Source organism: Polypterus senegalus, chromosome 6 (assembly GCF_016835505.1).
Source record: "Polypterus senegalus isolate Bchr_013 chromosome 6, ASM1683550v1, whole genome shotgun sequence".
Taxonomy (NCBI): domain Eukaryota; kingdom Metazoa; phylum Chordata; class Cladistia; order Polypteriformes; family Polypteridae; genus Polypterus; species Polypterus senegalus.
In genome coordinates, this window is record NC_053159.1 from 177961571 (window position 1) to 177989128 (window position 27558).

Below are 27558 nucleotides of genomic sequence, written 5' to 3' on the forward strand. Positions count from 1 at the left end.
TTCTGTCCACAGTCCATTCATATCTTAAATAAGGAAAGTGCCTAGGCCAGGGGGTCCATGGATGGGTTTCAGGGGGTCCGTGAGGGTCAGATAACAATTAACATTTATATTCACCATACAGCCCAGTACTGTTGATTTAGAATAGTAGTAGTGGATCTGTTTTAATTTGCACAAAAGGATTGTATTTCAAGGGCGGCATGGTGGCTCAATTGTTAGCGCTGCTGCCCCACAGTTAGAAGACCTGGGTTCACTTCCTGGGTCCTCCCTGTGTGGAGTTTGCATGTTCTCCCCGTATCTGTGTGGGTTTCCTCCCACAGTCCAAAGACATGCAGGTTAAGTGTATTGGTGATCCTAAATTATGCTTGGTGTGTGTGTGCGCCCTGCGGTGGGCTGGCACCCTGCTCGGGGTTTGTTTCCTGCCTTGTTGGCTGGGATTGGCTCCAGCAGACCCCCGTGACCCTGTAGTTAGGATATAGCAGGTTGGATAATGGATGGATTGTATTTCATAATTGTTATGAGTGGCCATTACTTTTTGCATAAAAAGGAGTGTTTACTTTAAAATGTAATAATACTTTGTGTATGAGACCATCAAATCTTGATAAATAAAGTACATTATACACTCACCTAAAGGATTATTAGGAACACCTGCTCAATTTCTCATTAATGCAATTATCTAATCAACCAATCACATGGCAGTTGCTTCAATGCATTTAGGGTGTGGTCCTGGTCAAGACAATCTCCTGAACTCCAAACTGAATGTCAGAATGGGAAAGAAAGGTGATTTAAGCAATTTTGAGCGTGGCATGGTTGTTGGTGCCAGACGGGCCGGTCTGAGTATTTCACAATCTGCTCAGTTACTGGGATTTTCACGCACAACCATTTCTAGGGTTTACAAAGAATGGTGTGAAAAGGGAAAAACATCCAGTATGCGGCAGTCCTGTGGTCGAAAATGCCTTGTTGATGCTAGAGGTCAGAGGAGAATGGGCCGACTGATTCAAGCTGATAGAAGAGCAACTTTGAGTGAAATAACCACTCGTTACAACCGAGGTATGCAGCAAAGCATTTGTGAAGCCACAACACGCACAACCTTGAGGCGGATGGGCTACAACAGCAGAAGACCCCACCGGGTACCACTCATCTCCACTACAAATAGGAAAAAGAGGCTACAATTTGCACAAGCTCACCAAAATTGGACAGTTGAAGACTGGAAAAATGTTGCCTGGTCTGATGAGTCTCGATTTCTGTTGAGACATTCAAATGGTAGAGTCAGAATTTGGCGTAAACAGAATGAGAACATGGATCCATCATGCCTTGTTACCACTGTGCAGGCTGGTGGTGGTGGTGTAATGGTGTGGGGGATGTTTTCTTGGCACACTTTAGGCCCCTTAGTGCCAATTGGGCATCGTTTAAATGCCACGGGCTACCTGAGCATTGTTTCTGACCATGTCCATCCCTTCATGACCACCATGTACCCATCCTCTGATGGCTACTTCCAGCAGGATAATGCACCATGTCACAAAGCTTGAATCATTTCAAATTGGTTTCTTGAACATGACAATGAGTTCACTGTACTAAAATGGCCGCCACAGTCACCAGATCTCAACCCAATAGAGCATCTTTGGGATGTGGTGGAACGGGAGCTTCGTGCCCTGGATGTGCATCCCACAAATCTCCATCAACTGCAAGATGCTATCCTATCAATATGGGCCAACATTTCTAAAGAATGCTTTCAGCACCTTGTTGAACCAATGCCACGTAGAATTAAGGCAGTTCTGAAGGCGAAAGGGGGTCAAACACCGTATTAGTATGGTGTTCCTAATAATCCTTTAGGTGAGTGTATTCATTGTATGCAAAGTTGTGTTTATGTAAATATTTCTGGGGAAAGGGGACCGCAGCTTTCATCAGATTCCTAAAAGGGTCCGTAATTTAAAAAAGGTTAAGAAGCACTGCTATGGGCACTATTAAGGCGAAGGATATAGGTAAGGTTTTTGAGAAAGTGGTAAGACCAGCAATGAAGTACTGTATAGAGGTGAGATATGTGCAGTTAAAGGGAGTGCAGGAGAAGAAGCTGGATGTGACAGAAATAAGAATATTGAGATTGATGTGTGGAGTAACAAAAAAGGAAGAATAAGAAATGAGACAATCAGAGGTACAACAAAAGTGAGAGAGATGTCTATGAAAGTACAGGAAAGCAGGTGGAAGTGGTATGGACATGTGCTGAGGAGAAACAATGAACATGTGGGAAAAAGAGTGGTGGGAATTGAAGTACAGGGAAGAGAAAGTGAGGGAGGGCAAAGCAGAGGTTGATGGATAAAGTAAAAGAAGATCTAAAATCAATCAATCAATCAACATTTATTTATATAGCACATATTCATACAAAAAAAATGTAGCTCAAAGTGCTTTACAAAATGAATAGAGTAATAGAAGACACAATAAAAGATAAACATAAGTCAACATTAATTAACATAGAATAAGAGTAAGGTCCGATGGCCAGGGTGGACAGAAAAAACAAAAAACTCCAAAAGCTGGAGAAAAAAATAAAATCTGTAGGGGTTCCAGACCAAGAGACCGCCCAGTCCCCTCTGGGCAAAAGAAAAGTGCTTGACTGGCGAGGAGGTGCAGGACCGAGCTGTTTGGAAAAGGTTGATTAAACAAATCAACCCCGCATAGAAAAGGGGAATGAGGAAGAAGAATAAGCTATTTATCTCAATAAATAATCCCTCACCCCCTTTAACTCCAGACTTGAAGATCAGAATCACTTTAAATTGAATCTGTTGTCACCTACACAGCTTATGCCCTCCTACACAGGGAATTTTAGGTTTGGGTGGAATGATTTGGTAGGTGGGATGGGCTCTGTGAAGGGAGTGTAAGTGAGAAAGGGGTTCCAGGAGGGGAGGTTTACAACAGAGAACGATGGAGGAGACTGGTCAGTTATAGCCACCCCACATAAAAGAGGGAAAAGCTTTAGAGGAAGCAGAAAGACTTTTAAAACAAATCCTTTATATGCAGTGGCTAGAAATGTTCTCAGCAGCACTGACCTCCACTTTTTCATTCCATAATAAGTCTACGTTACGTTCGGGTACACCTCCACCTATTTTATTTTATTTAATTAGCAGCCCGGTAAATCCCACCCAGAGCCGACGAAACCTACAGAATCTCCGATCCTTGGCACCTGCCTTGGCTGTGACCAGGAAACGTGCGCCAAACCCATCATTGCTTTCATTGGATAAAGTTAATGCCACTCGGAAATAACATGCGCGTCCCGCCCCACAGAACACATCCATCTGGAGATTTGATTGGCTCTCCTTCCGCTAAACCGGCCCTTTCACCTCTCTCTGACCCTATTGGTTCCTAATTCTGCGACAGTGCCGCTATGACTTTATCGAGACGCTGTTGAGGGTGAAGAGCCCTGCGGTCGTTTTTTTTTTTCTTTGACCCGACATAACAAGGGCACATTTAGTGCGCCGCAGGGTGGGATACGCAAGTCCTGCGAGGCAGTTGCTTTCCAGCGCTTTTGGTTGATGCGTTTCGTTTTCGGCGTCGCTGACGGTTGCCCTGGTGTCTTTGAGCGCGCTCCTCGGTTGTCGTGTGCAGTAGAAGGCGCGCGCAGGGCTACGCGACGCGCCTGCCCGAGGATGCCGAAGGTCTAGCGAGGCTGACGAATGCCAGACTTGTCTGGACACAGGGACCCCCGGGCCCCTCACAGGCGTTGAGACGCCAGGTTTTCACGGCCTTCGCATTACACCATGGGAGCGACATCGCACTAAAGAAGCACCTTGAACAGTCGAGGCTCCCTCGAAGCACAAAGTCCACACGAATTTTGAGCCAAAATGAGAATTTTAACCATCTTGTTGAAAAATTGCACCTTGGGAAAGCAAGTGGATTACTATTCACGGTTTTCACCTTCGCCACTCTCGATAAAACAGTTTTTGGATTTTGGTGAGTACGATGGAATGATGATGGGGTGGTGGGTCGGGTTCTGTTTTGGATGGATAGTTAAACTTCCTGGGTAGTTGTCACCAAGTATCACAAAAGGGGGTTGATTTTCCCCAATGGTGCATTTTATTTTTGCAGAACCCGGCGGAACAACCGCATTCTCAGTATGAAAGTAGCCAGTGTGTAGTTTTTCGAAAGCGTGAAGACATGTTGCGCATCGTTCATTCCTGGTGTGTTCATGAAAACAGATGACTTTTTCCTTTTGGAGTTTCAGTTTAAGCCTTTCCTGGGTTCCTACTTTACCGATCAGCATAAACCGCAAGCGTTTTAAGACACTTTTTCCCAATTTTTTTTCCGTTGAAAAGATGGCGGTATTTTATATAGCGCCTTTAAAGATACAAGGCCAACTTTATTTGTCATTGAAAGACCCACACGCCAGTGCGCAGAATGGAACAACATGAAATTTGAGGAAATTAGCCGAAGAGCCATGAGCAGAGTTAAGGAAAGCCCAGGCACCTCAGATCTAGAGGAGCAAGTTCAGCTTGACATAAACACTACATGGGGTAGTATTACATTCCAATTTTTTCCCTACTTGTAGGTTTGTGTGTTTTATGCGGGACGAGTCTTCATGTCAGTTCGCACACTTGTCGACGGTCCGGGATTTTTCGGGTGATTTTTCTATGTAATAAACTTAAGTTATAGCGTAATGAAAAGTGCATAATTAGATCTGGACCACCCTATACATACATACATACAATGGGGAAAATTATTCTTTGATCCTCTGCTGAATTGTTGTTCTTTGTAAGTGAGCAAAATGAACAGTCTCAAATTTTTATGGTGAGAGAATATCAACCAAAAATACAGAAAAAACACATTACATAAAAGTAATAAATTGATTTGCATGTCATTAAGTGAAATTAGGTATTTGATCCCCTACAACGCAGGCAGAATTCTGGCTAACACAGATGAGCGCTTTGGCCAGGTGGCACACTGATTACAATCAATCAATCAATCAATCAGTTCCAGATACTCTTGATCTGATGTGTATAAAACCCATCTGTCCACAGAATCAATTTCTTCCATTCCATTTTCTCCACCACCATGGGCAACACCAAAGAGCTGTCAAAGGACGTCCGGGACAAGACCTGCACAAGGCTGGAATGGGCTAGAACATGGGTCGCCAACTCTGGACCTGGCTGCAGGTTTTCATTCTAACCCTGTTCTTAATTAGTGACCTGTTTTTGCTGCTAATGAACTTCTTTTGAATTCATTTTAATTGACTTACTCTTGAAGACTCAGACCCCTAATTGTTTCTTTTTCCTTAATTAGGAGCCAAACAATAATAAGATACAAAATGAGCCAAAACATGACCAGCAAACAATGTCCATCATACAATGTCTGAAAATAAAGAAAGGTGAAGGTCTCTGGAATGTCGATCTGCGCAGGTCCACCAAACATTTTAACAGAGCTCTTAGAAAAGAAAAAATCAACAATTTCAGAAAAGTCTGCTATTGCACCACAAAATTAATGAACGGTTTAATTAACGACAAGAATCGGCACCTCATTAAACAGCTGGTTGGGGTGAAATTGGTTGGAGTTTGAGGCCCTGACTTAGTTTGTCTTCTGTTGGCTCCCTCACTTCACATTTCGTTTCTGTTTGGGTGCCATTTAAGGAAAGAAATTAAGAAGTTTAGAGGAATGATGAAGAAATTCAGGGGAACAAATTTTTTTAAAAAAAGCAATTCAATTAAAGTGAATGGACAACAAGTTAATTAGCAGCACAAACAGGGCACTCGTTTTTATAAAAAAAAAAAAAAAGTTTGAATAAAAACCTGCAGCCACGGTGGTCCTCAGGGACTGGATTTGGCAACCCCTGGGCTAGAAGACCACCAGCAAGAAGCTTGGTGAGAAGATGACAACTGTTAGTGCGATTATTCGGAAATGGAAGAAATATAAAGTGACCATCAGTCGACCTCCGTCTGGAGCTCCTTCCAAGATCTTGCCTCATGGGGTGAGGATGATCATGAGGGATGTGAGGGATCAGCCCAAAACTACACGGGAGGAGCTTAACAAGTTGAGATCAGGAGTATCTGTTATTGACTGATTGTAATCTGTGTGCCACATGGACACACAGCCAGTCTGTGGGAGCCAGAATTGTGGTTGGGTTGTAGAGGATCAAATACTTAATTTCACTCAATGACATACAAATCAATTTATAACTTTTATGTAATGTGTTTTTCTGGATTTTTAGTTGGTATACTCTCTCCATTAAAATGAAACTACGATAAAAATTAGAGACTGGCCATTTCTTTGTAAGTGAGCAAACTTAGAAATTCAGCAGGAGATCAAATAGTTATTCCCCCGTGTGTGTGTGTGTGTGTATTTTTTATATTTTTATAGTTTGTGTGTGTATGTACAAAATACAATATCTATACGAATAAAAGGCAAAGCCCTCACTGACTGACTGACTCACTCATCACTAATTCTCCAACTTCTGTGTAGGTAGAAGGCTGAAATTTGGCAGGCTCATTCCTTACAACTTACTTACAAAAGTAAGGCAGGTTTCATTTTGAAATTCTACGCGTAACCGTCATAATGGTTGACAACGTTCGCCATGTTGAACTTTCTTATTTATGGCCCCATCTTCACGAAATTTGGTAGGTGGCTTCCCTGCGCCAACCAAAACCGATGTACGTACTTATTTCAGTGGTATGATGCCACTGTCGGCCACCATATTGAACTTTCCAATGTCACTAATTCTCCAACTTCCCGTGTAGGTAGAAGGCTGAAATTTGGCAGGCTCATTCCTTACAACTTACTTACAAAAGTTAGGCAGGTTTCATTTTGAAATTCTACGCGTAACAGTCATAACTGGAACCTACTTATGTACATATATACGGACATAGCCTGCCCGTATATATATGTACATAAGTACACTCGGTCGCCGTGTGAGGCGGAGTTGCTTCTCCCATCATCACGCCTCCCACGTAATTGAGTGCCTGCCCATATAAGGCAAATATTCACGGGTGAAGGACTGTGCTTAGCATATTCATAAGTGCAGCTACTGCAGAAACCCTCTGACGCCGAACAAGCCTTTGTACACATATCAATAGGAAAGCAAGGTGTAAAGCTTAAGTTTAAATTACGCTCATAGACACGCTGCTGCTAAATATTCTCAGGCAAATCCACAACTTAATACCGGGAATGCCTGTTAAACATGTTAGATTCACGAGTACCGATTTGGGTAGTGATCACTTCGATGAATGAAATGTGTTATCTTTACAACGGTTGAGAAACACGGAATATACCTTGAACACAACACATCCTCCAGATACGAACCTGATTGAAAGAAATAGTGATAATCAAATCCTTGATGACAGCAACACTCATAACAGTCACAAAACAATTACATGGACAATCAGGTTATTTTTAAAATGTTTCCTTTTCTTTTTCATTAATTCTTTAACACACTACTTCTCCGCTGTGAAGCGCGGGTATTTTGCTAGTGTTAAATATGGACAGACTAAAATGGTGTAGCACTTCATATTTTCTGCTGTGCATATGCAGGTAAATGTTATTATAGAATTTTAAATATACTGAATGTAGAGATGCCACCAAATACTTGGAGCTTGAACTATAACCATCATTTTGTATTTAGACACTGACTCAATTTTCATAATTTTGGCTGTGTACGCCACCTCAATATAGAGTGGTCCAGATCTAATTATGCAATTTTCATTACAATATAACTTAAGTTTATTACATAGAAAATCACCTGAAAAATCCCAGACCATTGAGAAGTGTGTGAACTGAAGACGTGAAGAATCATCTTTGCGCTGAACTGGAATCATCCCCGCATAAATGAAAGTCATCCAGACGATCTGGATCTGCATAATTAGATCTGGAACACCCTGTAGATTACGTCGTAGATAATCAGTATGTGATTGAAGTGTAGACTTTAAGTTTTAAGGGGTTTACTAAAAATATCGTATGAGCCATTCAGGAATGACAGCCATTTTTATCCATTTCAAGGGCTCAAAAATATTTGTACATTTGACTGACAAGCTTTTCCATAGCCAGGTGTGAGCACAGGTCCCTCATTACTTCATTAACTGTTCAGCAGATAAAAGATCTGGAGTTGATTCCAAGTGTGCAGTTTGCATTTGAAAGCTGTCACTGTGAACTCTCAATATGAGATCCAAAGAGCTGTCCACGCCAGTAAAAACAGGCCATCATTAGGCAGAGAAAACAAAACAAATTCTTTAGAGAGACCCACTGATCTTTGCGGCCTGCCTCTTTACCCTGGACCCATATAGGACTTGAATGTGAGGTAAGTTACAGCCTATGATCCTTTCACAGGCTCTTGATGACGTGTTGCAGATTGGTTTTAGCCTGAACAGAGGCAGTACCAAACCAGACAATTACAGATGATGTCAGAATGGACTTGATTTTTGATTAAGGTCCAAATTGTTAAAGATGCACTACAATGTCAGATTTTCCACCTCTTGCCTGTATATGGCCTCATCATTGTTTGAAATGAGGCCTGTTAGTGTGATGTCGTCTGCAAGATTAATGAAGTTTGACAGACAAATCTCCAGGAGTACAGCCACTTATATATAGTGAGAAGGGTAGTGGGGAAAGGACACATTCCTGATGCACCAGTACTAGGGTTTAATGGGTCAGATGTGTGTGCTCGTCCTGTTTCCTCTCTGTAAGAAGTTCTGTGATCCAACGGCATGTTGAGCTAGGGGGGTTTCTTATCTAGGAGCTCTGGGATGGTTGTATTGAAAGTATTGTCTGCTTTTTTATTTTATTTTTCATTTTTTCTACTATTTTAATTTAATATTGTTTCTTTGTATCAGTATACTGCTGGTGGATTATGTGAATTTCCCCTTGGGATTAATAAAGTCTATGTATGTATATGTATGTATGTATGTGTGTAGGCATCTATCTATCTATCTATCTATCTATCTATCTATCTATCTATCTATCTATCTATCTATCTATCTATCTATCATATAGTGCCTTTCATCTATCTATCTATCTATACCAAATTAATATCTTTCTTTCTTTTTCATCTATCCCCAACAAGATCCTCACATAGGCCCCTGGCTTATCAAGGTGTTGGTAAATAAAACTCTGTGTCCACAGCCCAGTTAGCTCTCTATACAAACTGAAAAGGGTCCAGGAAGTCTCTTGTTGCATTTTTGAGAACTGCATATGTAGAATAGAAATATTTTAAGGCATAAAATAAGTTAATATTACATAGATAATTAAATATTTCACTATATCGACAGACTAGCAGTGTATTAACAGGCCAATCATTGTTTAAAAGTCTAATGGCATGTGGGACAAAACGTTTACAGTTCTGCACACTACAACTTCATAATGCACTTGCGTATATATACTGTAAAGCCATTCATGGAAGAAGTTAAAAAATTGCTTATGCACTTTAGTAAACACTAGTCCAATGCAACAGGACTTGCCTATATAACCTTGAAAACTTCTTGCGACTCACCCTGCAGGCTCGCATAAGAAATCTGATGAACAAGAGGAGACCATTCAGTCCATCAAACCTGTTTGTGTAGCTAAGATGTCCCAATGTCTCATCTAGATTCTTCTTAAAGGTTGTCAAGGTTTCTGCTTCAGCTCCATGTCTCAGTAGTTTGTTCCAGAATCCCATAACTCTTTGCATCAAGAAGTTGATATTACACAAGTAATTAAATATTTCCTTGCATCAATAGATTAGTAAGGTATTAACAGGCCAGTCATCCTAGCATTAGTCTTAAATGTGCTTCCCCTTAATATCCACAGTGGGCCCCCAGGACCTGACGTTGAGAACCTCTGGCTTAGACAATGAAAATCTAAATCAGTTCCAGAGTTTGCTTCCTGTTTGACAGTGTTTCCCAACTTGTTTTTAAAATTGATGTTCCTTTTGCCCATGTGTAGGACTTACCACTTTTCTACATTAAATTGCACTTTAACTGCTTGATCAGTTTGGCTGAATGGTGGAAAATTCCAATGGATTTGAAGCTCTGCTGGTGACCAAACAACTGTCTCCTTGCCAGTTGTGAATCATGTGACTGAAGGTGTGAATTGGGTGAAACCACTTGGGCGTTGCTTGGAGTTGATAGAGTAGGGACACCTGACTGACATAGTGAAGTGGAGTGATTCTGCTAGGCAAAGAGTAATGCCAAATTTGTAAATAGGCATAGAAGATGACTGTGACAACCCCCAAATCAGTCTGTGTTTAGGGATGGTTGTTTTATGTTTTTTTTTTTTACTTTTTATTTTTTAAAAAGTGTCTTTTCTTTCCAGACTTAGTATTCAGTTGAAGTCGTGAAATGTTTTTAAGCTTATAAAGCATATCCAGTTACTTGTGATGTATTACTCCAGGATATCTCCTGACATGGATGACTAAAAATCTTTATTGACATACAAGTGCTAACTGTTGCCATACTTCTAGTGCCTCTGTATAAGCAGGTATATGCATGTCAGCTGGGGCAAAAAGTACATTTAGAATGTGGTCGTGTGTTTGGGTCTGGATAGCCTAAAGATGAGCTGCTCAAATTAGGTCTTGCAGGGCTACAGTGGCGACAGATTTTTTTTTTTTTTCTCTCTTCTCCTAATTGAATTTCTTATTTAGAAGCCAGTCATAGCAGATTACAGAACTTGTTATTTAATTCTGTGGTTTTCATCTTATCATGCCAGATCACTCTTAGTTTGTAGATTTTTTTTTGTTTCTGTCCTGAGGATATCGTGCAAGTGATTTACGGCTAGTAGCAGATTAGTACATTTCAGTTTTTTTAATGTTTACTTCAGATTTCTTTCCAAATACTTTATTCAAAGAGATACTTCATGGTGAGTCCACACACACAGGTGTGAATGAGACCAAGTCAGATGGTGAAATGCTAGTCATTTTCACCTCATTGTTAATTGGCAGCTGATTAAGCAAACAAGAAGCAATTATAACAGATAATACAACTGTCAGTCAGCCAGCCAGCCAGCCATTGCCCAACCTGCTATATCCTAACTCGGGGTCATGGGGGGGTTTGGGGGGTCTGCTGGAGCCAATCCCAGCCAGCACAGGGCACAAGGCAGGAACAAATCTCTGGGCAGGGAGCCTGCCCACTGCAGGATAATACAACTGTTTATAAGTAAATCAAGCAATTTAAGTAAAAGGCAAGTTAAGTAAAATCTAGCAAACAAATGATGCTTGGGTAATAACTGGCCTCAAATTAAGTAATTGGAAAACCAGCAGCCACTGTGGCCCACAAACCATGCTTGAGAATCCCTGGCTTAAAGGAGGAAGGCTGTCTGTAACGGACTATAATGATATTTTGATTTCAGTCTTTCAACATTTCCATGTTTTTTTTTAATTTATCTATTAGCTTGTTTTATAGTACTAATTTAAAGCTCTAGTTAGGTATGGGACAATGCATTATATTATATTATACTTGCCATGAATGTTTGTTTCACTCACTTTGAAATGATTTCTATAGCATGTTTCACATTGAGAATGGGATTAAAGCCTAATTCAGTACAAAATAATAAACAACCTTTTCATGCTTAATGAGTTCAAGTCAAGGTGCCGAGTGCCTGAGAGTAATGAGGCTCTACTGGGTAGACAGACACCAACCCTGGATGGATCACTTGGACCAATCTTGCAAATGTCCACAAACGCACTCATTCAGGGCCAATTTGAAACGCCACTTCACCTAACGCATTCAGTGAGTTTACATGCACGTATGTAACTGGGTTAAGGTGAATAGCCCTGTTAAATTAGAAACCTGTTTTCTTAATAATACGTGTTTCCGCAGGTCATCTTCTGGAGTTTTCCTTTGGCAGGATGCTCCGACGTCATTAAACTACACAAAAAAACAAAAGAGTTAAATGTTATTGGCCAAAGTGAATCTAAAATGAGCATGATGCCTATGATCTTTTTCTTGTGTTTTATAAATGCTTCATCAAACAGGATGCTTTATTTATAGGTTTCTGTTACTGGATTACTTGCAGCAAACTCTTTTCTGCAAGACTGAGCCATGTAAAGAACTGCCATACTGGTACGTGTGCTTCTTGCCTTACACCCAGTGCTGCTGGAATAATCTTTTTACTCAGTTGGTAGGAGAAGAGTTATCTGAATATGTCATGAAGTGTGTATGGGCTCTGTAGCTTTAGCACAGGTTCAGGTAGTTTTTAAAACAGAATGGTTCAGACATTGTGGTTTTAGGTAGGAGCAGCTGTGGAGACTTTATGGTCTGATTAGACATTCATGTGTAGAAAAGACTGATATGCTCAGCCATCCATTAGAACTCCTGCACCTGCAACCACAAAGAGTACAAAATGGTCTGAGTAGGTTTGAGTGGACAGAGCGGAGCATAGACACGACCGCTGGTGTGAGAGAGATTGGGAGATGTAAGGGGCAAAGTGTTGTTTTTTTTAAAGTGCTTTCTGAAAGGGCTGCAGTCTGGTCCACTGAACTGTGGAGTGGGTGTGATAAGAGAAGGCAGGGGAAAGCCATGGAAGCTGGTTGGAGGGAGTTTGAAGACGCTGTGACATCCGATAGATGGGTGGGACATTTTGAAGACGGCGGCTGTCGTGGTGATGCATCATGAGAGGATCATAGCGCAACTGCATCCATCAAAGGACAAGGTGCCCTGGGAGCTGTAGGCAGACACTTTTAGGCTGTTGGATAGCAAGCCATGAAATGAACCGTCAACAGGAACTTAAATCCTTATGGGCCCTCAACCCCACACTGCCACTGTGCTTCACTACAATTTTGTTTGTAACTGAAAGATAATATTGTTTTGGTACAAAAAAACGGCAGTGCTTAACTAGGATATTGAAAATGTAGGAAATATTTTATTACTAAATAATAATGATAAAAAAGCAAAAATGTATACTAAAAAGCAAGTAATGTTGAATAATAATAAGTAAAAAATGTTACATGAAAGACTAATATTTTATAAGCAGGTTGTATGAATGCAAAGCTTGTCGAATACTCGGACAGCAGTGACATTTTGAATATTTATTGAACTTTATGGCTGCCTGCAGATGCTTTCTTAAATTCTGCAGAGACCTTCTGACTTGGATTTCCTATGTGAAGTATTATCTGGACTCGTCGTTCCTTACCTAAAAATAGCTTGGGACTGAAGGATAAACAGTGTGAAAGTTACTTGCACTAAGATTACAGATATATTCTAGGACACCCTGCATTGTGTTCAAAAATAAATACACAAAAATAATTAATACTCGCAGAGTGTTTTGCTTTGCGCATTCTCTTTGCCCTCTTGCCACATGTCAGTGCCATTCTAGACGTTGTCTACGATACTCATGATATATGCAGGGATTACACATCAAATCAACAAGTCAAACATTCTTCCTAGCAAAGAGAGTCCAACTATAACGTAACAGCAAGTTTTGTCGACATTTACAGTTGATTGTCACCCTTTTTTCCCAGATGTCAACTTTTTTCGACATTTACCCTCAAGGCTATGTGTTGACAAATGTCTACATCAACCTTAAAAGATTTAATTATGAATTTCCGTTGTATGTAGTATGTTCAGAACCTTGCCTGCCTTGTTGACATTGATGTCTCTCAATCAGTAAACATGGCTGTCTCTTTCTTGGTTTGATTGTTTTAAAGGAGGAAAGACAAAGTTCTTTATTAATTGCCTTGCAAATCACAGTTTGTAATAAATGTGCGTGTGTATATTGTACATATACATTTTTATTTTATGATTTACACCATTTGTAATTGTTCCAAGTTATGTATTTGCATACATGTGTCCCTTTCTGACTCTGGTCAGAATGACAGAATAGAGCACAGAAGACGGCAGTTTATCTAATCCTTTTATTGCTTATTTTCTAAACATAAAGAAGTCCACATCTGCAGTCTGATGACATTTATTTGTTTGTGTGGTCTAAAATAAATAATGCCACAGAACAGTTAAATTACATCAAATGATGACTAAACTACAACATCTTTACAGTGCTTTTGACAGTTCAAGTTAAAACAGTTTAGAAAAAGTTATCAGCCCGTTCTTGAAGCAGAGCTGCAAAACAAATGTAACAATTAGCATAACCTGTAGTGACAATTTGCATTTATCTACATAAGCACCTGATCAATCACCGTATTCCAAACACTGACAACACATACGGTGGTTAAAGATGTGAATGACCATTTGCTAAATAGGTAATATCTCTTTATTATAATAAAAAAATCCTGGGACGAGATGTGACTTTTTAGCCTGGGACGAGACATGACTTTTTCAGAGAGATACTTTCACGAGATGTAACTATACCTGGGGCTGGAAATAAAAGACAAAGAGTAGATGACAAAATAGAATGTTGTAAAGAATTCAAAAACGTTAACGTGATACACATGCAGAGCAGGTTAGAGATAATGAAAGTACTAAAATTCGAAAGGCTCAAAAAAATTGATAGTACAGATCGCATTAGTGCAAACAAATCGAAATTATTACTCAATGAAATAACGGAACAGCAAAAAGAGATTGAATATATTGTTCAAATTTAAACTTTAAGTTGGAGACTTGTAGATCCTCTAATTTGTGTTGCCATCAGGGAAAAGTAGTGTTTCTTCCCAATGAAGAGGCGTATCCGTGAGAATGAAAAGATTTGTTGTTCGGTTAAAGTGAAATCCACATACGCAGTGGCAGAGAGTGAAGTGGCTGGTGTGTACCGCAGGTGGGGGGGGGGGGGAGTTGTGGTTGGCGAAGCACCCTAGTATAACTAAAGATAAAAAAGATAAACGTCCGATAGTTAATCTTTTAGAACAGCTTTTTTTTTTTTTTATATATACTTGCATTTAATCATTGACACACAACTTGGAAAGCACAGAACTTGGGAAAAGTTTTAAATAAAATTTTAATGCTGTAAGACACAAAGTCACAAAATATGGTGAATACACGAGGACAAAACAGAACACTAACAAGATAGGGTAACTCAACACTATAACTTAAATGTTCAGAACAGACTTTCTCACAGTCATTAGGAAGCTCAATTTTCTAAATAAAAATATAAGCTCAGTATGAAAATAAAATTGTCAGTAATGCAGTTTACCCCATGACTAATACACCAAATTTAAAAAAAAAAAACAAACTCTATGAAGGCTGCATTTTTATTCCTGCTTTGAGTATGTGAAATGAAGGGTTGAGGACTTATACATGGTGCGGACATCTCACGTCTGCTGTAATGTGAATTACTGGCTAGCTTAGTTATTTGACACTGACAATGTATGAGTATTTTCTTGCCGCAAGTTAAGCAGGAAAAAGTGTGCTTTGCAATGCAGTAGTCAGTGCAGTTCTTAAATCCACAAAGGCTGCTTGTCCTCTGCTAAGCTATCCATCAGAACAGCAACATTACATGGGACTTTGCTCAGCAGGGACCCATTTTGCCAGGGAAGCACAAGAGCACATTATAGACACATAACTGCATGTTCCAGGATGGCCTTTTCATTTGTTAACCTGTTTTATCTTTAATTGCTGTACTGCGTGTACTGACCTACTGGGAAAATCAAACCCATTTGCAAACAGCAGCCCTAGCCCTACCTATTCTAAACGGCTTCCTCTTCTGCTCCTTGCTCTGTTTTTTTTCACACTCAACACCGCCAGGCTACATGGGGATGTAGACATGCGATATTAGCTTTGCATATTGATTTTGAATTAAATACTGAATCAAACATGCCCAGCCCAAGGTCCAAAACGCCCACATTCCTTATTCCTTGTTGCTGCATTATATGTGTTGCACTTGGTTGTAAGCTCTTATGCTCACAGAGCCCACCCCAGTGACTAAAGGCCAAATCAAACCTATTTGTTTTTGTCAAGAGTGAGTCGTAGACTAGTTGAAGTGAGTCACTGAGTATGTCGGAATACACAACGGGCAGTTACAGGGGTAGGTGGGGTGCAGTGGATTTTGAAAAGGGTGGAAGAATTTAGGTATGCATGTTTGCACAGCTAGCTCATTGTATCTTTCACATAAAGTTAATTCAGTGTGCTAATGACCTTGTACAAAAAGAAATCCATAACTGTAGTGCTGCATATTCTTGCTGTAATATGTCCTCATCCTTTAACTCTTTATCAAGTCATGTAATATTTACAGCAGAAGACGCAAGTGTACCGTATGTTAGGTGATCTAAACTGAGTGAGGACTTTAAACCTCAGGCACCGCTTTACTCAAAGCAAGATAAGCAGGCCAAAGGCCATCGATTGTTCCTTTACAAGAAAAAGAGGACCCCAAATGGACTCTGGATTATAAGGAGAGTCCAGGCCTCTCTATGGGGGGGAAAAAGCTATTGTTAATGTTGCTAGAAGGGATGCATATTGTTGTACTTGCCAAGAAAGCAAACTAAATCTAGAAGTCGATTTTGTCAAGACAGTTTTTTTTAAACTTGGCATTGTCAGCTACTGAAGCACAAATTGGGACTTCTGCCTTTGACAACAGATACGGTTAGCAGGGTGACTAAAGAGTGTGGCACAATGTATGAAGGAGGAATGTGCATAGCAACAAAGACTTTCAGCTAGTGGTGTTGCTTTTGCCATCTCTATAAAGAAAAGTGCAAGAGTTTAAGTTAAAGGACAATTTAAAAGATGCCAAATTTGTTTGCCTGCTTGTTAAAATATTAGGCTTAGTTTTGGTGCCAAAACCGCCTTGCTAATCAATTCTCCATTACATACCATACATGGAATGCTTAAAGAGTGCTGCAGGACTCCCTACTATGGGAGCCATCCCCAGAAGCTGTATTTGGTAGTGTTATTAGGGATGTTAGTGTGTATTAGGGAGTGCAGCTGGATGATAAATTGGACTGGACCGCCAATACTGCTGCTCTGTGCAAGAGAGGGGACAGAGCCGACTATACTTCCTTAGAAGGCTGGCGTCCATCAACATCTTCAATAAGATGCTGCAGATGTTCTATCAGACGGTTGTGGCGAGCGCCCTCTTCTACGTGGTGGTGTGCTGGAAGAGAGATGCCTCACACCTGGACAAACTGGTGAGGAAGGCAGGCTCTATTGTAGGCATGGAGCTGGACAGTTTGACATCTGTGATAGAGTGACGGGCACTGAGCAAACTCTCACTGAACAGGATCATCTCCAGACAGAAGAGCAGCTTCAGCGACAGACTGCTGTCACCGTCCTGCTCCACTGACAGACTGAGGAGTCCCCACACTATGTGACTCTTCAGTTCCACCTGGGGGGGTAAACGTTAACATTATACAAAGTCTGTCTGTCTGTTATACCTGCATTTTTATCACTCTTTAATATTGTTTTTTATCAGTATGCTGCTGCTGGAGTATGTGAATTTCCTCTTGGGATTAATAAAGTATCCTTCCTTCCTTCCTATCTATCTCTCTCTAGGTATCTTAATGAGATTTAAAATTTCTATAAAACACAACTGCATGTAGATATCAAAGCTGTAAATGAGAATTGCCTCATTTGATCTACATGTGCATAGATACTGTATCTGCTAACAGAAAACAGTAAATTATACTCCCTTGTAATACTGCTCTCCTCAATTCTTGTTCTCTCTACTGTATTCTAAAGAAGAACGACTTGCCATGCACAATAAGAAAAGATTAGTAATTGTTTTGTGGAGCTTTTTACTGTTTCCTTACAGCTTAGATCAGGGCTCACCAACGCCGGTCCTGGAGGACCACTGTGGCTGCAGGTTTTCATTCCAACCCTTTTCTTAATGAGTTACTTGTTTTTGCTGCTAATCAACTTCTCTTGAACTAATTTTATTTGACTTGCTCTTGAAGACTCAGACCCCGTAATTGTTTCTTTTTCCTTCATTAGCAGCCAAACAATAATGAGATACAAAATGAGCCAAAACAACTGGTGTCCATCTTGCAATATCTGAAAATAAAGAAAGATGAAGGAACGTTGATCTGCTCAGGTCCACAAAACATTTTGACAGTGCTGCTTTTAGAAAGAGGAAATCAACAATTTTGGAAATGTCTGCTAATGCACCACAAGAGCAGCAACAAGCCATCGAACTAAAGATCGGATTTAATTGACGACAAGACTCTGTGCCTAATTAAGCAACTGGTTGGAGTGAAATTGGTTTGAGTTTGAGGCCCTGACTTAGTTGGTCTTCTGTTGGTTCACTCGCTTCACATTTCATTTCTGTTTGGATGCCATTTAAGGAAAGAAACAAAGTAATTCAGAGGAACGAGGAAGAAATTCAGGGAAACTAATCTTAAAAAAGCAATTCAATTAAAATGAATTCACAACAAGTTAATTACCAGCACAAACAGGGCACTCATTTTTAAAAAAAAAAAAAAAAAGGTTAGAATGAAAACCTGCAACCACAGTGGTCCTCCAGAGCTGGACTTGACGACCCCTGGCTTATAGATATATTATGTAATGTAAAGGCATTTTCACAACTAGTTTGTTTTGGTGAAGCTTTTTCAAGCTCTGGTATAATTTCCCTGATATCATCCTGCTTGTTTAGGTAGATGTTAACACAGCAAGTGCACTTGGGTGCAAACCAAAACAACCAGACGGAGACCCTTTGGAAGGGGTGGTATCGGTGCGGTACCAAGTAAACCCTGGAGTAGTTTCCATGAGGTATGAATGTGATCTGACATGGAACTGATCTAACTAAATGATGTAGGAATGAAGATAAGCCTCTGCTTTGAGGGTCAGGTGACCGCGCCAACCCCTGGTCCAACTGACAAATGGCACTATTTGAGCTTGTAAACCGTCTCCTATGCTTATATGTGCTATAAGAGAAACCACAAAGCCATGTATATAAAAAAAGTACCTGTAGTCTTCTATTTATAGTGCCACATTAGCTGCAGTTCTTCACAAAAAGTCTAAAAGTGGCACCTGTCCATATGTTGATATTAACCAATAGTACTGCCAAACTTATCTAGATTTTCACTCCTCTAGAAGGGAAGTACATGTAAGCACATCATCATAAAACTTAAACCTAATAACACTTTTTTGTGTGTTTTTTTTTTTTCTTCTTCTTAAGATGTTCCGTAATTTAAATTCTTGCAGTTTCCTCCACAACAAGTCAGCAACTGTCTCAGACTGAAAGATTGACCCTCTAGCTGCACTCACTGCCACTTCACACATTTCCTGCATGCATTTATCACCACATGCTTTTGTCGGCACACATTTGTGCTGAGTGTTTTAGTCAGTGTGGCAGTTAAATCATAGACAAAAAGTCATGCTCATGAGTGAGGGTAGAGGTCATCATCAGAGTGACCAAAGAATCTGTGCCATGTCAGCAGTTTTTACATACCAGACTTTAGTTGCAGAGTGTGAGGTACAGTATGTCCTCTTTTCACACTGCTACATTGTCCATGAGAGTTGTGCTTGAGATGAGCACAAGAATATCCGTTGCGCAGTGTCACTTGGCTCACTCTCGGTGAAACAGTACAGGACTCATTGAGGTGAACCTCAGAGTAGAATTGATGCAAAAGGTGCTAGTTGAGATTATTTGTTCATGGAGTTAGGATGACCCTTGGGAGATGATTTTGGGGCTCATTTGATTGACCTGATGGTGCCTTGTAATTGCAAAGGAGGAAGTGCAAAATGCTGCTTGGGGTAATGATTGTCATGCTCCACCACAACCCACTCCAGGGAAATACAATGATGTTAAAGATGGTAACCGCTCATCTGTCTTAACATTTATGTCAGCATTTATCATACTCGATTTCAAATCAGCATAGGGAAAGTAGACCAATAGATAGGAAAATGTATGCAGTCAGTAGGCAATCATATTGAACAACATCAGCAGAACCCCCTTCGATGAATCGCCACATTAGACAGTCCACAGGAATGCAGAATTACAAACGGTGCTCTAGTTTTAAAATGAATGGTGCATTGTGAAAAGGGGTCCTTATTTCACTTCTCCTAATGGTGAGGGTCATGATGGCATGGCAGCATCCAAAGTGACACAGACCAGCATGAGCAACTTCTTTCAACTCCTCCTGGGAAATTTCCAGATGATCCCAGTTGAGATGTAATCAATTCAGTAAGTCCTGATTCTTCCCTTGTGTTTTTTCACAAGGGGTTGTGCACCCCATATGGGAGGTGCCCAGAGGGCATCCTAAGTACATGTCCAAATCAACTCGGCAACTCCTCTATCCAAGTAAATAGCCAGGTGTACTTGTAGTTTTATCTCAATTGCCAATTCCTCACCCTACAATGGAGAATGGGTCCAGAAACCCTGTACAGAGACTTCAGTTTCGTCACATGCACTCTTAATCTTATCCATCCATCCATTATCCAACCCGCTATATCCGAACTACAGGGTCACGAGGGTCTGCTGGAGCCAATCCCAGCCAACTGAGGGTGCAAGGCAGGAAACAAACCCCAGGCAGGGCATGCACACACACGCACACTATAGGGACAATTTAGAATTGCCAATGCACCTAACCTGCATGTCTTTGGACTGTGGGAGGAAACTCGCACAGACACGGGAGAACCCAGGAAGCAAACCCGGGTCTCCTAACTGTGAGGCGGCAGCAGCGCTACTCACTGCACCACCGTGCTGCCCCACTCTTAATCTTATTTATACTTTTGGTAATTACACAGAGCTCATAACCATAGGTGAGGGTGGGCATGGCTCACTGTTACCCCAAACCGCTCCTTCTTGCACATATTTTTGCCATCTTTGTTGGAAGCCATAGTAAGATGATCTACATGCTTTGTTGTCTAATTGTTTTCATAATTCTAGAATATCAGCACTGACCGGCAGTCTGTCATTCCCAGGGTCTCAATAAGAACCATTGGTGTGTCCCAGATTGCAGTCCCTGTGCAATTAATCATTAGGCATCTGACTTTTATAGAATATCCATATATTTAAACTTAATTTAGATCTCCCTAATCCCTAGTAAATAAATAACCTAATATATATATGCACAATTAAAAACCTTAATCTAAGCCTCAGTAATAAAGATTACTTATTCACAAATCATTTGCTTACTGAGATGGATGGGCCTGCTTCACCTTTGTGATTCTTTTCCAACTGGGTAGTAGAATAAAAGATCCAGCATTTAATTAATGCATGTGCTTTGTCTTTATCTTCATTAACAAGGAAGGGCAGAGGGCAAAAGCAACAAACTTTTCTTTGCTGGACATGGTGATCCAGAATATGGTCGATATTTGGTATCTTGTGGTGTATCTTCAGTATTGTGTCACAGTTCAACTACAGCAGTTAAGATTCTACAACTGAAGTAACATTTATATCAACCGTGGACTGTTGTTTCAAGCTCAAATAAATTTTCCACCCGTCTGCTCTCTTACTAAAGAAGAAACTTTGGTATGAGAACAAATGTGTGAAGTCTGTGTTTGAAATTTGCCCATGAGCACACTGTGCTTCAATCAGGATGGCATCAAACTGTATGCTTTAAAGGCATTTTCACACCTACAGTCCATCCAGAAAGTATTCACAGCGCATCACTTTTTCCACCTTTTGTTATGTTACAGCCTTATTCCAAAATGGATTAAATTCATTTTTTTCCTCCGAATTCTACACATAACACCCCATAATGACAACATGAATAAAGTTTACTTGACGTTTTTGCAAATTTATTAAAAATAAAAAAAACTGAGAAATCCCATGTACATAAGTATTCACAGCCTTTGCTCAATACTTTGTCGATGCACCTTTGGCAGCAATTCCAGCCTCAAGTCTTTTTGAATATGATGCCACAAGCTTGGCACACCTATCCTTGGCCAGTTTCGCCCATTCCTCTTTGCAGCACCTATCAAGCTCCATCAGGTTGGATGGGAAGCGTTGGTGCACAGCCATTCTAAGATCTCTCCAGAGATGTTCAAGTGGATTCAAGTCTGGGCTCTGGCTGAGCCACTCAAGGACATTCACAGAGTTGTCCTGAAGCCACTCCTTTGATATCTCGGCTGTGTGCTTAGGGTCATTGTCCTGCTGAAAGATGAACTGTCGCCCCAGTCTGAGGTCAAGAGCTCTGGAGCAGGTTTTCATCCAGGATGTGTCTGTACATTGCTGCAGTCATCTTTCCCTTTATCCTGACTAGTCTCCCAGTTCCTGCCGCTGAAAAACATCCCCACAGCATGATGCTGCCACCACCATGCTTCACTGTAGGGATGGTATTAGCCTGGTGATGAGCGGTGCCTGGTTTCCTCCAAATGTGACGCCTGGCATTCACACCATAGAGTTCAATCTTTGTCTCATCAGACCAGAGAAGTTTGTTTCTCATGGTCTCAGAGTCCTTCAGGTGCCTTTTGGCAAACTCCAGGCGGGCTGCCATGTGCCTTTTACTAAGGAGTGGCTTCCGTCTGGCCACTCTACCATACGGGCCTGATTGGTGGATTGCTGCAGAGATGGTTGTTCTTCTGGAAGGTTCTCCTCTCTCCACAGAGGTCCTCTGGAGCTCTGACAGAGTGACCGTTGGGTTCTTGGTCACCTCCCTGACAAAGGCCCTTCTCCCCCGATCGCTCAGTTTAGATGGCCGGCCAGCTCTAGGAAGAGTCCTGGTGGTTTCGAACTTCTTCCACTTACAGATGATGGAGGCCACTGTGCTCATTGGGACCTTCAAAGCAGCAGAAATTTTTCTGTAACCTTCCCCAGATTTGTGCCTCGAGACAATCCTGTCTCGGAGGTCTTCAGACAGTTCCTTTGACTTCATGCTTGGTTTGTGCTCTGACATGAACTGTCAACTGTGGGACCTTCTATAAACAGGTGTGTGCCTTTCCAAATCAGGTCCAATCAACTGAATTTACCACAGGTGGACTCCAATGAAGCTGCAGAAACATCTCAAGGATGATCAGGGAAAACAGGATGCACCTGAGCTCAATTCTGAGCTTCATGGCAAAGGCTGTGAATACTTATGTACATGTGCTTTCTCAGTTTTTTTATTTTTAATAAATTTGCAAAAATCTCAAGGATACTTTTTTCACGTTGTCATTATGGGGTGTTATGTGTAGAATTCTGAGGAAAAAAATGAATTTAATCCATTTTGGAATAAGGCTGTAACACAACAAAATGTGGACAAAGTGATGTGCTGTAGTTTGTTTGGAGTGTTTCTTTCAATGTCTGGAGTAATTTCCCACATAGTCTAGTTAGTTTAGGCAGATGTGAACATGCCAATCACACTGTAGTGCAGAAAAAAACAACCAGACCCAAGATACTTTAGTCTTGGTGCAGTACCATGTGAAGTCTGGAGTGGTTTGTGAGAGGTGTGAAGACCAATCCAATTATAGGAAATACTATGCATTATGGGATACATTTTCAGTTGGAAATTTGACAGTCTCCATTGTAGCAGATGTGCGTTCAAGGGTCACCTTCTGAGCTCATCTGATGTAAGCTCTACCACTCCATGACACAGGGGGGTGTGATCGCTAACTCTCGTATTTGTTTTATCACCCACAGCTCTAAGAAGATGCACACTGGGGGCAACTGACCGTGCCCCTTCAAGCCCAGGAGCTATAAAACCAAGGTGCTCCCGAAAGGTGGCATTTCATTCAAGGGATGAGTTCACCACCTTACAGAGCTCCAACCTTGTGACTGGGCCGCCTTCCAGAGCCTGTTGTTTTTAAGCCAATGGCTAAACTTGGCTTTTATTAACTCATGCGCCTGTTAATTTTAAATCCTTTTTTGCCTTTCAAGTAAATGGGGTGGCCTGGTTGGCAATTCAGTGTTTCTTTTGAGTCTTGTCCTTTCCTTAACTGACAACACCATATAAAAATAATAAGTTCACATAAAATTCACTTGTGATCAACTAAACAAAGCCACATATGGAGTTGGTAGGAAACAAGTGCTATGTGTGAATGACGATTAAACTCCCCAATCTACAAGAGTGATACGCAGGATGGCAGTTGAGTGCCCTGCTGCTGAGTCACTGGAGTTTTGCAGCACACAACTGATATTAAGAGGCCTGTTCTCCAATTGCCTATAATCACTGACTCCAGCCTTAATTTTAAATCACGTTAACCAGATTATGAGGACAGCATTTTTTCACTTGAGCAAAAGCAAAAAAAACTTAGCAGAAGTTAGACCTTTTCTAACTTTACAAGGCGCTGAAAAATTGATTCACGCTTTTGTTTTCTAGTCGACAAGATTACTATAATGCACTCCTAACAGGACTAAGGAAAGACATCAATCATTTGCAGTAAGCGCAGAACGGAGCAACCAGAATCTTAACTAGGAAAAAAAAAATCTGACAACATCTCACCAGTCTTAGCGTTGTTACATTGGTTAACTGTGTCATTCAGAATTGACTTTAAAATTCTAGTAATCGTTTATAAAGTGTTAAAAATCTGCTGTTTTCCACAGGGTGGTCTAATTATGCAGATCCAGATCGTCTGGATGTCTTTGATTTATGCAGGAACGATTCCAGTTCGGCGCAAAGACTATTCTTCGTGTCATCAGTTTGCACACTTCTCGATGGTCCGGGATTTTTCGGATGATTTTCTATGTGATAAACTTAATAAGTTATAGTGTAATGAAAATTGCATAGTTAGATCTGGACCACCCTATATGTTTTGGAATGCCTTTCCCCAACATTCCAAGTCGTAACCTTAATTCTTCGATTGGAGGTCTGTTTATAATTCCATGAGCCAACCTTAAAAGAAATGGTGTGGGAGCTGTTTGCTGTTATGAACTTAAAATCTGGAATATTTTACTAATAACAATTCACTAAGCTAATAATGTGGATCATTAAAAAAAAAGGCTAAAAGCTGATAATTTTAATACAGCTTTTTTGTAGATACACTTTAGTTATATTCCTAATATACTATATGGGTATAGAATTGTCATTTTGTTCAGGGATTCGCAATCTGTACTAATCCCCACTATTCTCCGCTGTCTCATCTGATTCTTCTGTGGTGGCGATCTGCGTCACCACCACCTGATCAAGACAGCATCCTGCCCCCAGAGATGATGGAACGAATGTGGGTGTCTCAGCTGTCTACGAGACCAACATCATCAAATCAAATGTGAAGCATGGAAACTAAGAGGTTTGGTTTAAGAACATTCATGTTGGGTAGAATGCCCAGTGGGGGCTGGGTGGTCTTTTGGCTTTGGAACCCCTGCTGATTTTTTTTTTTCCCTCTCAATCCTAACTGGATTTAGTTTTTTCTGTCCTCCCGACCATTTGACTTGTTTCGTTGTTATTTATTGCCTAATCTTAATTGATTTTCTTTTCTTATGACTTTCTCTGTTATATTTTGTATAGCACTTTGAGCTACATTGTTTATATGAAAATGTGCTATATAAATAAATGTTGTTGTTGTTATAACTCATGGTGATTTTTTTTCTTAAGGTAACTTGAAGGAAAAGTCATGTAGGGTGACATCAGAGTAAACTGCATCAATATGGCAACAGTTTTTTTTTTGTTTTTTTTTTTTAGCAGCTACAGATTCTTTTATGTATATCATCATGTATAATTTGCATTTGTGGAACTAACTGAGCCTCGATAGTAACTAGGCTTATTGAAGTGAGACTTATGCAGGCAAGTCTTGATTTAACAAATGTGCCGTGTTTGTGTGTCAGTCTTCATGTTAGATCCATGGAATTTAATATCTAATGTGCTTTGTGGCCAGTAATAAGTGGACACCCCTCCAAATTAAGTATACGTGTTTCATTGTTAACAGCTGCATATAAATCAAGCACACAGCCATAAAATCTCCATTGACAAACACTGGGTTGTACTAAAGAGCTCAGTGATTTTAAATGTCATTGGATGTCACCTTTGCCAGTAGTCAATTTTTGAAATTTCTGCTCTGCTAGGTCTGCCCTGGTCCAGTGTAAGTGCTGTTATTGTGGGGTGTAAGCTATGACAACAGCTCAGCTGTGAAATAGTAGATCTACTAGCATCTAGTAGTAGATGCTCCAACAATGATGGACGGATTAAAAGGCAGAAGTCTACGTGACCATCATCATCATCAAGCCGTTCCGTGAAAACCCTAAATCCAAAGAGGACTGTTTCATTTATGTTAGGTAGAATGCCCAGAGGGGACTGGGCGGTCTAATGGTCTGGAATCCCTACAGATTTTATTTTTTCTCCAGCCATCTGGAGTTTTTTTGTTTTTTCTGTCCTCCCTGGCCATTGAACCTTACTCTTATTCGATGTTAATTAATGTTGATTTATTTTGTTTTATAATTGTGTCTTTCATTTTTCTTTTCTTTAATATGTAAAGCACTTTGAGATACTGTTTGTATGAAAATGTGCTATATAAATGTTGTTGTTGTTGTAGACCATGCACACTTACAGAGCAGAGCCACCGCGTTAGAAGCACATGGCATGTAAAAATCACCTCTCCTTTGTATCATCACTCACAACAGAGTTCCAAACTGTCCCTGGAAGCAACATCAGCACAAGAACTGTGTGTTGGGAGCTCCATGAAATGGGTGTCCATGACCAAGCAGCTAAGATCAAGATGGGCAGTGCCAGGTGTTGGATAGAGTGGTTTAGAGTACAATGCTATTGGACTTTAGAAGCAGTGGAATGTGTTCTCTTGAGTGATGAATCATGCTTCACGAACAACACCATTTACTTCTGTAGCTCATTTTTATACACAGGGTGACATGTCAGAGTGTAGCTCAGAGTGCTTTATAAGATGTCAAACAAATACAAGAAAAAGAAAAAACAAAATACTTTAGTATCACAAGTAAAAAAATAAAGAAATCAATGCAAGCTAACATAACAAAAATATATCATTAGACAAGTAGAGTCCTTCTGTAATATTGTATAGTGTGTCTCCAAAGATGAGTCCTATGATAAGGTGAGATGGCTAAGAGTACAGAAAAAAAACAACCAAACCAAAAAAAAAAACCAAAAAAACAAAATCTACAGGGTTTTAAGGCCAAAAGACCACCCAGCCCCAACTGGGAAATTCTGCCTATCCTAATACTTTTCAGTCGTTCCCCACCTATTAAGGAGTATTAAACCAAACTCAGCCACCTGTTTAAAATTAAATGTACAATATAAAGTGTGCAGAAAGTCAAGGTATCTGAGTCCTCTGTAGGCACTGGGCAAGAGTTACAGATTTTAATGTGAGGCAGATATTTAAGAGCATCCACCATGTACATTTTATCATAAATTTTGTCCCTCTTTGTGTTTTAGGATCCGAGAATGCTTGTGAAAGGACATCTTTCATGTTTCTCAGACAAGAGCTTCCTGTCAGACTGGCAAACATCATGAAGGAAATCAATTTGCTTCCGGATAACCTGCTAAAGACTCCATCGGTCAGACTGGTTCAGAGCTGGTAAGCCCCATGTTTTTGCACTGTAGGTGTGTTGACAGAAAGCACTTTGTGTTCTCACGATCTGTTCTGTGCATTGCAACATTGCGTGGAGATAATGTCTGAAAATTTGCTGCTATGAAAACATTATGCAAAATAAAAATAACCTAAGGGTTTTCTCGGTAGCTATGGAACATGACTTATGAATGCAAATTTATGGTAGAGCTTTGGACTGAGTTTCAGACTTTGCAGAGCACTCAGATGATGTTGTCTTAACAATGTTGGGTGTGCTTTGTTAAAAGGTGAGTTAATCATTAGGTATTGTAAGCAGTAGATATGGAAACTAGAGCTTTTCACACTTCCATCCCAGTAATAAGCCAATAAATTACTGAATTGAGGGCATGTGTGCACAAAGTCCAGAGTCGTATAT

At 40.4% G+C, this 27558-nt stretch overlaps 1 protein-coding gene across 1 annotated transcript in view; it reads left to right on the forward strand.

Annotated features, from left to right (window-relative positions):
• The first annotated feature begins 3343 nt into the window (after positions 1 to 3343).
• The window catches only part of pdk1 (pyruvate dehydrogenase kinase, isozyme 1), a 50539-nt gene continuing 26324 nt past the window's right edge, over positions 3344 to 27558 (forward strand). Inside the window, exons 1-2 of the mRNA XM_039755096.1 lie at positions 3344 to 3939; positions 27011 to 27152. Coding sequence (XP_039611030.1) covers positions 3831 to 3939; positions 27011 to 27152 — 251 coding nt within the window. The 5' untranslated portion in view covers positions 3344 to 3830. The remainder of the gene's footprint in view (positions 3940 to 27010; positions 27153 to 27558) is intronic.